The sequence below is a fragment of the Mesoplodon mirus genome (assembly GCF_964341445.2).
Source record: "Mesoplodon mirus genome assembly, chromosome: 7".
In the NCBI taxonomy this organism is placed as follows: domain Eukaryota; kingdom Metazoa; phylum Chordata; class Mammalia; order Artiodactyla; family Ziphiidae; genus Mesoplodon; species Mesoplodon mirus.
In genome coordinates, this window is record NC_138983.1 from 132159707 (window position 1) to 132172381 (window position 12675).

Genomic DNA, 12675 nt, shown 5'->3' on the forward strand with positions numbered 1-12675 from the left:
TTTTAAGTCCCGCCCACACAGCGAGACAAAGCGGAAGTGACGAACCTCTGGAGCGCGAAACCCCGCCCCTCACGCCTTTTCAGTCTCCGGGAGGTGACACAAGCCCGGAAGAGGCAGACGCAAGGCCGCTGAGGGGCGGGGCGGGGCGGGGCGGGGTAGCCCTCTCCAAAGCGGCGGTTTACCGGAGGCGGTTCCCTTAGCGTCAGTGGTAGCTTGAATCCGTGGCGAACCGCAATCGATACTAGGCCGGTGTAGTCTCAGCAGGAGTGGGACCCTGAGGCTTGAGAAACAGGCTTTTCTTTGGTCCGGGACTCCCCGGCGTTCAGCGCTTCCCCCCATAACCGGACACCGATTTTTCGGACTCTTTGCCTCAGACCCAGGTTCCCACCCCGCACCCTCCCAACCCCCTTGCCCTCCGGCTGCTACGCTCTTTCCTCCCTTTCCTGCATCGCTTTGCCGCCACTGGCACAGTCTTCGTTCTCTCATTCAGATTCTTGTTTCTCCCCCTTCTCGTCCCGGTTCCTTTCCGAGAGCGATCTTTAAACCTTTCCTTCCTTTATTTCTTACCCTTTCTTTTCCCTTTTTTCCCTTTTCCTTCCTTCTTCTCCAGTATCCTGTCAGGCTACTGCCTCCTCCAAGGCTTCTCTCCTTTTCAGGAGCCTGTGGCATACGTGTGAGGGGGTTGAGCTTTTAAGGCGGTCGTTTGAAGATTTTAAGCTTTTCCTCTCTCCTCACCAGGAGTCATAGATGCCAGGAAGTATGGCCCCCCTGAAGAAGCTTCGAAATACCACAAAGTTGCCCCTGGCTTTAAACCCCCTGAAGAGCAAGGACGTGTTGGCAGTGCTGGCTGAGAGGAACCAGGCTGTAGTACCCGTTGGGGCATGGGTGGAGCCTGCCCCGCCAGATAGTTCAGCAGTCCCGGCATCTGTGAGTGTCAGTTTGATGCAAGTATGGTGGGGTTCTTCCTCCATCTTTCTTTTTATTAGCCTTCTCAAATCCCTGGTGCTCAGATAAGATGAGCAGTCTGGGCATGCCTTTTCTATTCTGTCATAAATAGATATGTTCTTGCATTAGGATTATAGAACAAATACGTATCTACCGAAACTTCCTGCAGCTTTAGTCGGCATAATCAAATATTTATTACCTATATATATTTCAGTTTGCTTTGCAAACCCTTGATTGCTTTCTATGCACAAGACATAGGCACTGTCTTCCAGACACTCTACAATGTAGTAGGGATGACGACCACAGTTAATGTAACATTGATTGCTTAAAGTTTATGGTAGGTTTTGTAATGGAGATTCAGTAAGGTTCAGATGCAGTGGGAGAATAAAGGAGAAAGAGATTAATTCTTTTTTTTTTTTTTTTTTTTTCTTTTTGCGGTATGCGGGCCTCTCACTGTTGTGGCCTCCCCCGTTGCAGAGCACAGGCTCCGGATGCGCAGGCTCAGCGGCCACGGCTCACGGGCCCAGCCGCTCCGCGGCATGTGGGATCTTCCCAGACCGGGGCATGAACCCGTGTCCCCTGCATCGGCAGGCGGACTCTCAACCACTGCGCCACCAGGGAGGCCCAAGAGATTAATTCTGATTGGGATTCCGAGAAAGTTTAACTGTAAATTCCACGAGGACAGGGATCTTGATGTTTTGTTCATTCCTGTACTGGCATGTGGCAAGTCTTCAGGATATAGTTGTTGAATGAGTGAATGAAGTAATATAGTTTGTGTTAGTCCTTAAAGAATGGAAGTGCTGTAAGTACAGATGAAAGGGAAGAGCATTTCAGACGAAGGGAAACTTGCAAATTCACATGTGTGCCTGTCAGACAACTCTCTTACATAGCTATTAACACAGGAGAACAATTTTGTAAGATTTTTTTTTCCTTTTTGGTAAGAAGATTTTTGATTGTCTTTCACCAAACTGTGCTCCTTAGCTATTTGTTCATATATTATTGTGGTTCATTTATTATTATAAATACCACATTATATTTATAGTAAGTTGTTTACATATCTACTTTTCCTGATGGAGCATGTAGATATTTATGGAATGCACAAAATGTTTGAAGATCTTCAGAATGTATAGACAAGGTGCTGAACATGAGTTGAAAAGTATGAGGTAGGTTCTCTTAGTGGTCCTTCATCTCAGAGAAGAAATGAGACATGTTTCAAGTAAATGTTAAATAGTAGTGCAATGGCATGTATTCATTCATTTTATTTATGTCTGTAAGGGTGTATATACATATGCATTCATTTATTGCTATGCTATTTCCAGAAAGGATTTTGAGTCTGAGTAGTATATGATTAAGTGCTAAGACTATTATAGCACTCAACGAAGAAAGATATGGTTTTGAATTGATGTGACCCAGGAAAGTTTAATGAAGAATTTGGATAATCAAAAAGAAAGAGGATGATTCTCCAATTAAGGAGAATGGAGAGAGTAGGAAGTAAGCAAGGTATATTTAGGATTTAAGGGTAGGTTAGATTGATTGCAGTGGAAGGCCTAGTAGGGGCATGGTGGTTGATAGGATTGTGGAAAATGGGAGTGGTAGGGAACCACAGGAAATTTTGGAGGCAGGATTGACTTCATTCATTGTTTAATGTTTACAGATTAATTTCATGATCAAATAGTGTTTTGATTATATTAATTGCTTTAACATTTTTTTAAGTTCTATTTTTTAAAACTATTTATTTATTTTACTTATTATTTTTGGCTGCGTTGGGTCTTCGTTGCTGCGTGTGGCTTTCTCTAATTGCAGCGAGCAGGCTTCTCATTGCAGTGACTTTTCTTGTTGTGGAGCACAGGCTCTAGGCATGCGGGCTTCAGTAGTTGTGGCTTGCGGGCTCTAGAGTGCAGGCTCAGTAGTTGTAGCGCACGGGCTTAATTGCCCCGTGGCATGTGGGATCTTCCCCAACCAGGGCTTGAGCCCGTGTCCCCTGCATTTGCAGGCGGGTTCTTAAGCACTGAGCAACCAGGGAAGTCCTGCTTTAACATTTTTAAAGGTGAAGGAGCGATTGGCTCCTGAGGGACAAATTAGGATGTAATGGTAACAATTTAAGCATGAAGTATAGCACCAAGATTTTAGTGGTAAATAATGTAGAGGGAAAGCCTTGAAAAAGGGATTGAAATGGAAATGAAAAGGGATAAATGTAAGAAACATCCCGGAAGAATCAGTAAGATTTGGTACAAAGGTATTTTGGTATTTAAATTATTGACACCTGTTTTTAATTGCCCATATTATGATATCTTTATAATATCAATAGCATAAAAATGTCTAAAAACGACCAAGATTTTCTGTGTTAAAAAGAATCATCACATGTTCCCACATATCAACTCAAAATATTAAAGTCTTGGAGCATGTGTAAACATCTCTCCTTTCCCTCATTTAAAAAATTCTGATCATTACCAGTCAAAGGCAATTTGATCAAGCATCTAATAGAACTCTTTATCACTTTAGCATATACAGCCTGGGGAATTCACTCTTATTAACAGACGTAGGTCTTGTCAGCTCAGAGCTTCTAAAGCTTGGTTACCCTAAGATCATGTTTATGCTAAAGGGAAATGCCTAATCATTTTTGTCCTTAACGTTTCAAGGAGCCATCAGAATTCGTAAAAACGCCATAGTTTGAGACTGCCCCTTAATTAAATTATCATCCAAGGATACTGCTTTCCTATCAGCATATATAGCTATTGCATTGTTTTATAATTTATCTGATTATCTACTGTTGCATAAGAAACCACTCTAAAACTTAATGGCATAAAGCAAACAATATTGTGCGTCAGGAATTTGAGCAGGACACAGTGGGGATGGCTTGTCTGCTCCACAGTGTCTGAGCCCTCTGTTGGGGTGACCCCAATAGCTGATGATATCTGGGACAACTTGACTGGATTCTGGCTGGTGCCTGGATTTCTTGGTTCTTTATCTGGCATCTGCTGGGCTGTAATGTCCTACATGGCTTTCTTACTCATATATCTGGCACTTGGGCTAGAATGACTAGAATGGCTGAGGACTGGCTGGACATCTTCCTCTTTCCACGTGGTCTCTCTGCTTGGCTAGTATGGGCTTCCCTAGGTTAGAGGTTGCTTTATGACCTTGCCTGGGAAGTCATGGAGCCAACACTTGTGCCTCAGTCTATTGAGTATACAGTCAGACTACATTCAGTATGGGAGATGACTACACGAGAGCATATATACTGGGAGGCTTGATTCATTGGGGGCAGAAGGGGAGATCATCTTTGGAGACTAAGGACTATGTAATATAACTATTAGTTCCACCATATATAAATTATCTGACTGTACCCTTTGACTGTTCTGAGGAACACTTCATTCTATATTGCCCCTTGGGTAGTCTATAGGGTGCAAAAAGGCTATGAAGAATTGGTTGTACAATTGAAACTGTACAGTTATCCCTCAGTATCTGGAGGGGATTGGTTCCAGGACCCCCCTCTTCCCCCACCTCCCCCACCTGCAGATAACAAAATTCACAGATGCTCAAGCAGTTGTATAAAATAGCATAGTATTTGCATATAACCTATGTACATCCTCCTGTATATTTTAAATCACGTCTAGATTACATATAATACCTAATACAATGTAGATGCTATGTAAATAGTTGCCTATGCTTGGCATATTTAAGTTTTGCTTTTTTGGAACTTTCTGGAAATTTTTCTTTTCATCCATGGTTGGTTGAATCTGAGGATGAGGAACCTGTGGATACAGAGAGCCAACTATTTATTTTTGTTTAACCCAGTATTTCTCAAGTTTATATGATTCTGGGAACCTCTTAATGTCCCATGGAACAAGTGTTTTCAGGTTCTGGTTGTCTTACACGATAGTGTTGCTAAGAAAAATATGTTTCTAAAATATGTTTCTATGGTACAATCTTATCTTTGGTTTACTCTTGAGATCCACAATTTGGAACCAGTCATGCACTTCAATAAGACGTTTGATAATCTCAAGGTATGAGTAAAAGAGGGCAGACAGAGATAATGGGAGTAAAAGAAAGGCTTAAATTTGTCTGGGTCTTGACTTAACTTGAGTCACTTGTTCAGGCTTTACTACATATATATCTACTTTGGAATTATTTTACTTAATTATTCATTGATATCTGTCTGTACATTCTACTCCTATGGTACATACTCCTGTAGAATAGTTTATGGGATAGATTTCTTGGAAATTTTAATTTTAATTGGAACTTAAATTCATTTGATTTTGAGAATTTAATGACTGTCTGTGAAATAATTTGGGGCACCCCTCAGAATTAGAATTTGGAATCACTGCATTAGAAGAAGGGATAGATAGGAGGTATGATGATTTTATTTAATATGAAGATTCCTTATGGAAGAGAGACATAGTCAAGAGAAAAGCAGTACAGTACAGGGCATAAGTGTTGGAGTCAGAGAAACTTCTAGCTCTGCTACTTGCCAGCTATAGGATCTTGGGCTACTACTAAAGATTAATCCTTCTGAGCCCCATTTCCTCATTTTTAACATAAGAGATAAGAATACCTAGTATTGGAGGTAGTTTTGAGGATTCATTGACACAAGGTAGTTAAAGTGTTTATCTCATAATAGATCTTTAATAATGGTAACTGCCGTTATTATATTGACTTTGTTATTCAAAGCACTTAGAGGAGGCGAACAATGATCAAGGACTCAAATGTGATAAAATGTTCCAGATTGTTTAGAATGTTTTGGAATTAAGCATTATATAAATATTGAGTACCTTTGTATTCAAGGCTCTGTGTTGTATACCATAGGGGAAACAAAGGAGAATTAAATACATTTCCTGCCCTCAAAGAATTCATAATCTAATGGGGGAGTTAAGAAGTACTCAACGTTAATAAGAGTGAGAGGTACCAGATGGGTATTGGATGGTCTTGACTGAGTAGGCCTTTTCCAGATGGAGGTGGCAAGAAGGCCATGCTAGGTTAAAAATGAGGCCTAATTCTCATTTTATAATAGGACATAGTGGGTGAGTGGTGAGCAGTCTGGTGTATCTGGACTATTTTACTCATTTTAGAAAATGTAACATAATATAGGTTTGAATTAGTTCATTAAGAATTAATGAAGATACTTTTAGTTCTCAGTACAATGAAAAATTAAGATTTGATTTGAGTGCTCACAGATTCCAATTCTTAGTTTGTGATTTGGCTTAAGTTCTTGGTACTCACTAGCTACATCTAGATTATCAGCTCTGAACTCCTGTGATTTCTTTACTGTACGGGGAATTTGGGGTTGTAGAACTGAATTATATTTTCAGGGCTGTATTCTGACTGCTTTGTATTTACAACAGAGTCCTAATGGGCAAAACGAATGGGACATGTAAGTTTATTTTCTATCTTTCATCTTTAAAGACTTCAGCATATATGATTGAAGAAGAGCTAAGGGAACAGCTAAGAAAGAAACAAGAAGCTCTGAAGCGTTTTCAGAGACAAGTCAAACGCCGAGTAAATCAGCAAATTAGGCTGAGAAAAAAGCAACAACTTCAGAGGTCTTATGAAGCCGTAAGTTCAAAAGTGAGCCCGAGTAAAGATTGAATGGGAAGTGTGTTTGTTATGAGAAATGCTATTAGGCAGTGACAGAATCACTTTCTTTTGATTCCAGGCTTCGCATAATCTGATTTACTAGTGAGGGCAGTAGATTGTATATAGAGAAACTGTTGTTTCTGTTTGCTGTGTTGTTCTGACTCCCTCTTTTTCTTTCACCAAATAGTTATAAACAATGTCCGAGTTTGGGGTTGGGGTTTGAATTCTGGCTTTGCTGCCTACTAGCTTTGTGACCTTGGGCTAATTACTTAAATTCTCTCGACTGTAGTTTCTTTATATGTGCAACGGGGATATGATACTTGTTTCCCAGTGTTGTTTTGAGAATTAGATAATGTAAAATATTAGCACATAGTAGGTGCCTGGTAAATGTTAGTTTCTTTGCCAGCTGAAGTTTTCCCCTCCTTCCCCCCAACCCCGGTTTTAAAGCTTTTGGGCTGCTGGTAGACATTATTTGATTGCACTTGACTGGGGGAGGCTCACTCTCTCTTCCTTTGTGCAGGCAGAAAAAGAAGGCTCTATAGCCATGCACTCTTTGGATCCAGCATACTTAACTCTTACAAGAACGAGTGTTTTTCCAAACCATTTGAATGCTGCTATTGAAAGTGCTCGGTTACCTCCTTCCCAGAAGCTTGAGGATGGAATAGAAGATAGAGAGAATCAAAATGAACTATTCCAACAACAAGCCCAGGCTGTAAGTACATATTCATTTTATTTTATGTCTCTGGGTTTTTTTTTAGGCTATGATGTAGAGGTTAGGAAGTGTCCCATTCAACTTCGCTTTTTATCACCTCTTTTTTTTACCTTTGTAAAGTGGGGAATAGTGGGTGATGTTTATTTTTATATATATTTTAAACTTATATTTATTGGTCAGACACTTAAGAATAATCTAAAGAAAGGTGCCAAAGTGTTAGAGTTCAAAACTTATTAGAAAGAGCTTTAGGTCAAAGAATGTAGATTTTTCAATCATACTGAAATTGTGTTATGGGTAAGTTACTCTCAGTTTGCGGCATATGGACAAAAGATTATTTGTGTTTCTTTTTTCTGTCCCTCAATCTGATTATCACAATAAATTGATCTATAAGTCAAGTAATACTATAGTAAACTCTAAATTAACATATTCAGAATTTTTTAATGTAACTTTTTAGTGACTCACTTTATATAACGAATATTTAAAAATGAACCACCATGAGCAGATTTATCCACTCAAATCACTTGATGCCATCTAATCAGTAGCCCCCTCCACCCTGCATAATGTACCCAGGCTTTTGTCCAGTTGATCATATTCTTCAACTCTTCTGTGGGTATAATCCTTCATCGTATCATTTTAAAATGTAATCCTAGGGTTAGTGAGAGGAGAACAAAAATGTGGAAAATTATGATTATGTGAAAATAAAAGTTGTGTGATTGCTGACATACTTCGTCATAAGTATGAAGCAAATCTGATTATGCTGTTAGTATAAATAGGGAAAGCTTTATAATCACATGTTATGTTGAAATACTTATTAAAAAGATTTTTCTCTCTGCCCAAACTATGACTTTTTCTTGTCATTATTTGGTTTGTAGTGATCATTTTTATAATCATTTTTGTTTTTAAGTTTATGAACAGTTTACTGAGCAAATATTTATTGAGCCAGGCACTGCAGAAATTGCAAAGGATAGAACATTGACTGAGACAGAATAACAGTCCTTGCTTTCTTGCTACTGGTAGCTATAAATTCCATTGTAGTGAGGATTTTACTTCATTTGTATGATACATGAATAGGACACATCAGTCCACAGATATGTGAATATACTGTGTTTGTTAAACATTGTAGGGATACTAATATGTGAAATAGGACCTTTCATGGGTTTATATTTCCAAGTAGAGGTACAAAGCTGGTAGACGCCCAATCTATTAGATAATAATATGGAGATATTTGCTGCATTGTTGATAAATTTGTGCAGTGGAAATTCAAAAACTTTTTAATTCCAAGGAAATAGTTTGGGAAGAATTCCTGGAAGAGGTGGAATTGAGCTGTGTATTCTGAATTGATAAACTGAATTTAATTGGTAAATTCAAAAGAATTTTGAGATGGGAGGAATAGTAAAAAGTCTAGAATATGTAATGAGCTTAGTATTGGGTTGGCCAGAAAGTTCGTTCAGGTTTTTCTGTAACAGCTTACAAAAACCTGAACAAACTTTGTGGCCAACCCAATATATTTGCTAATAAGTGATGGAACCTTTCTAATAGATAGTGTACAGGGTAAAGCAACAGAAAATGAGGTTAGATGGGTAGGAAAAAATCAGGTTATGAAAAGCCTTAAATGTTCCCCAAATCTAAAAAGTTTTTATACTGTTTTTTTCTTTTCTTTTTTTTTTTTTTTGGCTGTGCCTTGTGGCATGTGGGATCTTAGTTCCCCAACCAGGGATCGAACCTGTGCCCCCAGCCGTACAAGCGCAGAGTACTAACCACTGGACCGCCAGGGAATTCCCAACCCCGTTTTCTTCTTAAAAGAAGATGCACTACTGAGGAATGTTCAGTGACTTAAACTACTTTAAGCCTGTAAACTTTGCCCATGCAACACCATGACAATAGATGGTCAATTTTTTTTAATCTTACTGTTTTTGTTGCAGTTTCTATCCACTAGATGTCGCTAAGAACTAGACAATGAGGCAGAGTTCAAGCACTAACTCCTTTGGGACAGTTTCAGGCAAACGGAGAGTTGGTCATACTGTCTCTACATGTGTTCTCTCTTCTTTACTTATTTTTCTACTACTAACTGGTATTTTCATCATCACAGCTCCAAAACTTTGGCATACCTGAGGCTCCTTTAGTCTCTTCTCTCCAGCTTAGGATCTTTTAGGTCCAGCTCCTGTCTCTGACTTTTTCTCTGAACACTTCCTTGTTCATTATGTAAGGTAAGGAATCTTTATTGGCCTATCTGCCTTTTTGCATTAGGTCTAGGTTACTGGCCAGCCTCTAGCTTGGTATGCCTACTTAAAGGTAAATTGATGCACTACACTGGGGTTCATAGGCTATGCTAAGGGCCTCATGTGAGTTTGTAGGTGTATGGTATTTTTGTGGCTGTAGAAAAGTCTAACACACTGAAAAATCAATATGTTATCTTTTGCAAATAAACTATATTGTACTTGGATAGAATTCAACTTTGGGTAGATTTTTATGGCATTAACATACATTTAAATACATTGGTATTAGGCCTCCATGGCAGTACAATAGGTGAAATTCTATAAATGTTAGATCTCATCTATAGTCTTTTCCCATGACCTACATGTTATTACCACATTGTTTCATTTATATAGTTCCATATAAATTCCTACTTGTCTGAATAAATTAAAAAGAACTGAAGAAAATATGAACAATGAGTGGGGAACAGTGTCACAGTAGATATCTATATTTATCAAATTTCATCCTACGTATTTGTTTGAAGTTTTACATTTTAATGTATGATCAGTGTTTGCTTTAGATTTTAAGATTTAAGTCTCAAAATTTGTTTATTTAAATCTCAAAATTTGTTTATATAGTACATTTTAATTTTATTGGTCAGAACTACCTTTGCTTATTGATAGCTGGGTTTTCTATGTAATTATATAATAATTTATTTCCATCAGGGAATTTTTAAGTCTTGGTTAGCGATTCAGTGCCAGTCTTTGTTGATAACAACAGCTACAAAGGAATGAAAATTGTGTCTAAGCTTCTAGTACAGAAAAGACTTTTGGGGGAGTTCCCTGGCAGTCCAGTGGTTAGTCCTTGGTGACGTGGCCCTAGGTTCAATCCCTGGTCAGGGAACTATCCTGCAAGCCGCGTGGCGCGGCCCCCCAAAAAGAAAAAGAAAAGACAAGACTTTTGGTCAAATTTTATGTTTTGAGTAGTTACAAACACAACATATATATGTGTTTAAACTTAAATATGTAAATATATATGTATATATATACACATACAAATGCATATATATCTTTGTATTAGTTTCCTGTGGCTGCTGTAACGAATTACCCCAAACTTAGTGGCTTAAAATGACAGAAAGTTATTCTCTCACAGTTGTGGAGGCCAGAAGTCCAAAATCAGTTTCACTGAGTCAAAATCCAGGTGTCCGCAGATTCTAGGGAGAATTTGTTCCTTGACTCTTGAAGCTTTTGGTGTCTGCTGGCATTCCTTTGCTTGTGACCACATCAGACCCATCTCTGCCTCCATCTTCACATCACTTCTTCCATATGTTTGCTCTTCCTCTACCTCTCTTATAAAAACACTTGTGATGGCATTTAGTGCCAGTCTGGATAATCCAGGATTATCTCCTCATCTCAAGATCCTTAACTTAATCACACGTGCAAAGGCCCTTTCTCCTTATAAAGTAACATTTCAGGGATTAAGACCTGATATCTTTGGGTGGCCATTATTCAGCCTACTACAGTCCTCATAGCAGGTCATTGAAAGGATCTTTGGGTTGATTTGATGAAGGGTTGGGTTTCCCTGGTGGTGCAGTGGTTGAGAGTCCACCTGCTGATGCAGGGGACACAGGTTCGTGCCCCGGTCCAGGAAGATCCCACATGCCGCGGAGCGGCTGGGGCCGTGAGCCACGGCCGCTGAGCCTGCACGTCCGGAGCCTGTGCTCCGCAACGGGAGAGGCCACGACAGTGAGAGGCCCGCGTACCACAAAAAAATAATAATAATAATAGTAATAATAATAATAATAATAATTTCCAAATTCAGCCTTTTAGGTTCTAATATTTTTGTGTACGTACATAATATAAAGCATACATTATTAAAAAACGATTTGAGTAACAGCACTTAAATCAAGTTATGAAATACAGTCTCTTAAGATAATGAAAATAATGTTGTAAATACACTTATCAGCAGTTCAGAAAATCTTTCCAAGTAATCCTCTTGTCTTAGGTCTGACATTTTTTTAATAATAGGGGCCTGTTTTCCTGTTGGAACACTTAGTGAATTTGGTATTAAGACTTTAGCCTGTTTTTGTTTTCTTTTTTTCCCCTTTCTTTGGCAGCTTAGTCAAACCATGAAAGAAGCACGTCACCGGCTGGCATCATTTAAAACTGTGAATAAAAAAAATGCATCGGTGTTTCCAGATGATCGAAAGAAAAACTTTCCCACCCAAGAGGTAAATTAAATTCTAATGAGCTGTTTCTAAAAATACAGATAAAAAATAGGATAAAGATTAATTTACATCTCTACATTATTTAGACCTGAAAAATAATTGGAAATAACCTTAATTATCCAATAGTAGGGAGCGGTTTAAAAGTTATGATATATTCGTTTATAGCTATTATCAAAAATATCATGCTTTCAAAGGATATCTGAAGACTAGGGAAAGTGTCTGTGATATAAAGTTAAGTGGAAAAAGTAGGATATAAAATTAGATACAATATAAGCTCAATTAAAAAAATTCATTCCATAAATATTTATGGAATATCTACGATTGCCAGGCATTATTCTAGAAGCAGGACTTAACAGTGGTGAAAAGGTAGACAAGGAGCTCCTGTGTTAGTAGGGAAGCATATAATAAAAAAGCAAATAAATACAAAATATAATTTCAAATGATAAGTGCTATGAAAAAAATAAAGCAAAATATTGAGATGGGGAGAGAATGCTATGAGTACAGACAAAGGCCTGGAAAGAAATGGACCAAGAGGTTAATACTGATTATTTCTGGATAGTGATATTACAGGTGATTTTTATTTTTTTCTCTTGGTTTTCTTTACTGTAGAAGTTTTCCATAATGTATATATTTTATTTTTTAATCAGGAAGAAGTCAATACCATTATTTTTTAAAAAGAAAGAAATCCTTTTGATTCAAAATATAGAATAAGTTTAGAGTGAATAATTGGAACCTAAGTATGGAGTTAGACTTAAAAGAATATTTAGAGCTATGCTTGTAAAATTACATTGTTTTTGTGCCTCCTTATTTCCATGTTCACAAATTTGGATGTTAAACCCATGTATTTTCCTGTGTTTACTTAATTTTAGCATTAATTTCAAGTTTTGATAGGCAGCATCAGTAAAATGGATCATTAATTAGTCTTTTTTTACTTTTTTTTTGGTACCATTAAGAACTCTGTCTCTTGCTTAGTTCTTTCTCAGTTTTGCTTCCTAACTGGTATTTTTTTACATTTTCCTAGATTACA

The 12675-nt window shown here is 38.1% G+C and overlaps 1 protein-coding gene across 5 annotated transcripts in view; it reads left to right on the top strand.

The window, feature by feature from the left end:
* The first annotated feature begins 131 nt into the window (after positions 1–131).
* CCDC15 (coiled-coil domain containing 15) overlaps positions 132–12675 on the top strand; it is a 64985-nt gene continuing 52441 nt past the window's right edge. Inside the window, exons 1-5 of one of the 5 annotated variants that reach the window (XM_082626989.1) lie at positions 132–380; positions 739–927; positions 6346–6495; positions 7037–7228; positions 11538–11651. In XM_082626989.1, coding sequence (XP_082483115.1) covers positions 748–927; positions 6346–6495; positions 7037–7228; positions 11538–11651 — 636 coding nt within the window. In that variant the 5' untranslated portion in view covers positions 132–380; positions 739–747. The remainder of the gene's footprint in view (positions 381–738; positions 928–6345; positions 6496–7036; positions 7229–11537; positions 11652–12675) is intronic. The other 4 variants (XM_082626988.1, XM_082626992.1, XM_082626990.1 and 1 more) reach the window with 4 other exon arrangements.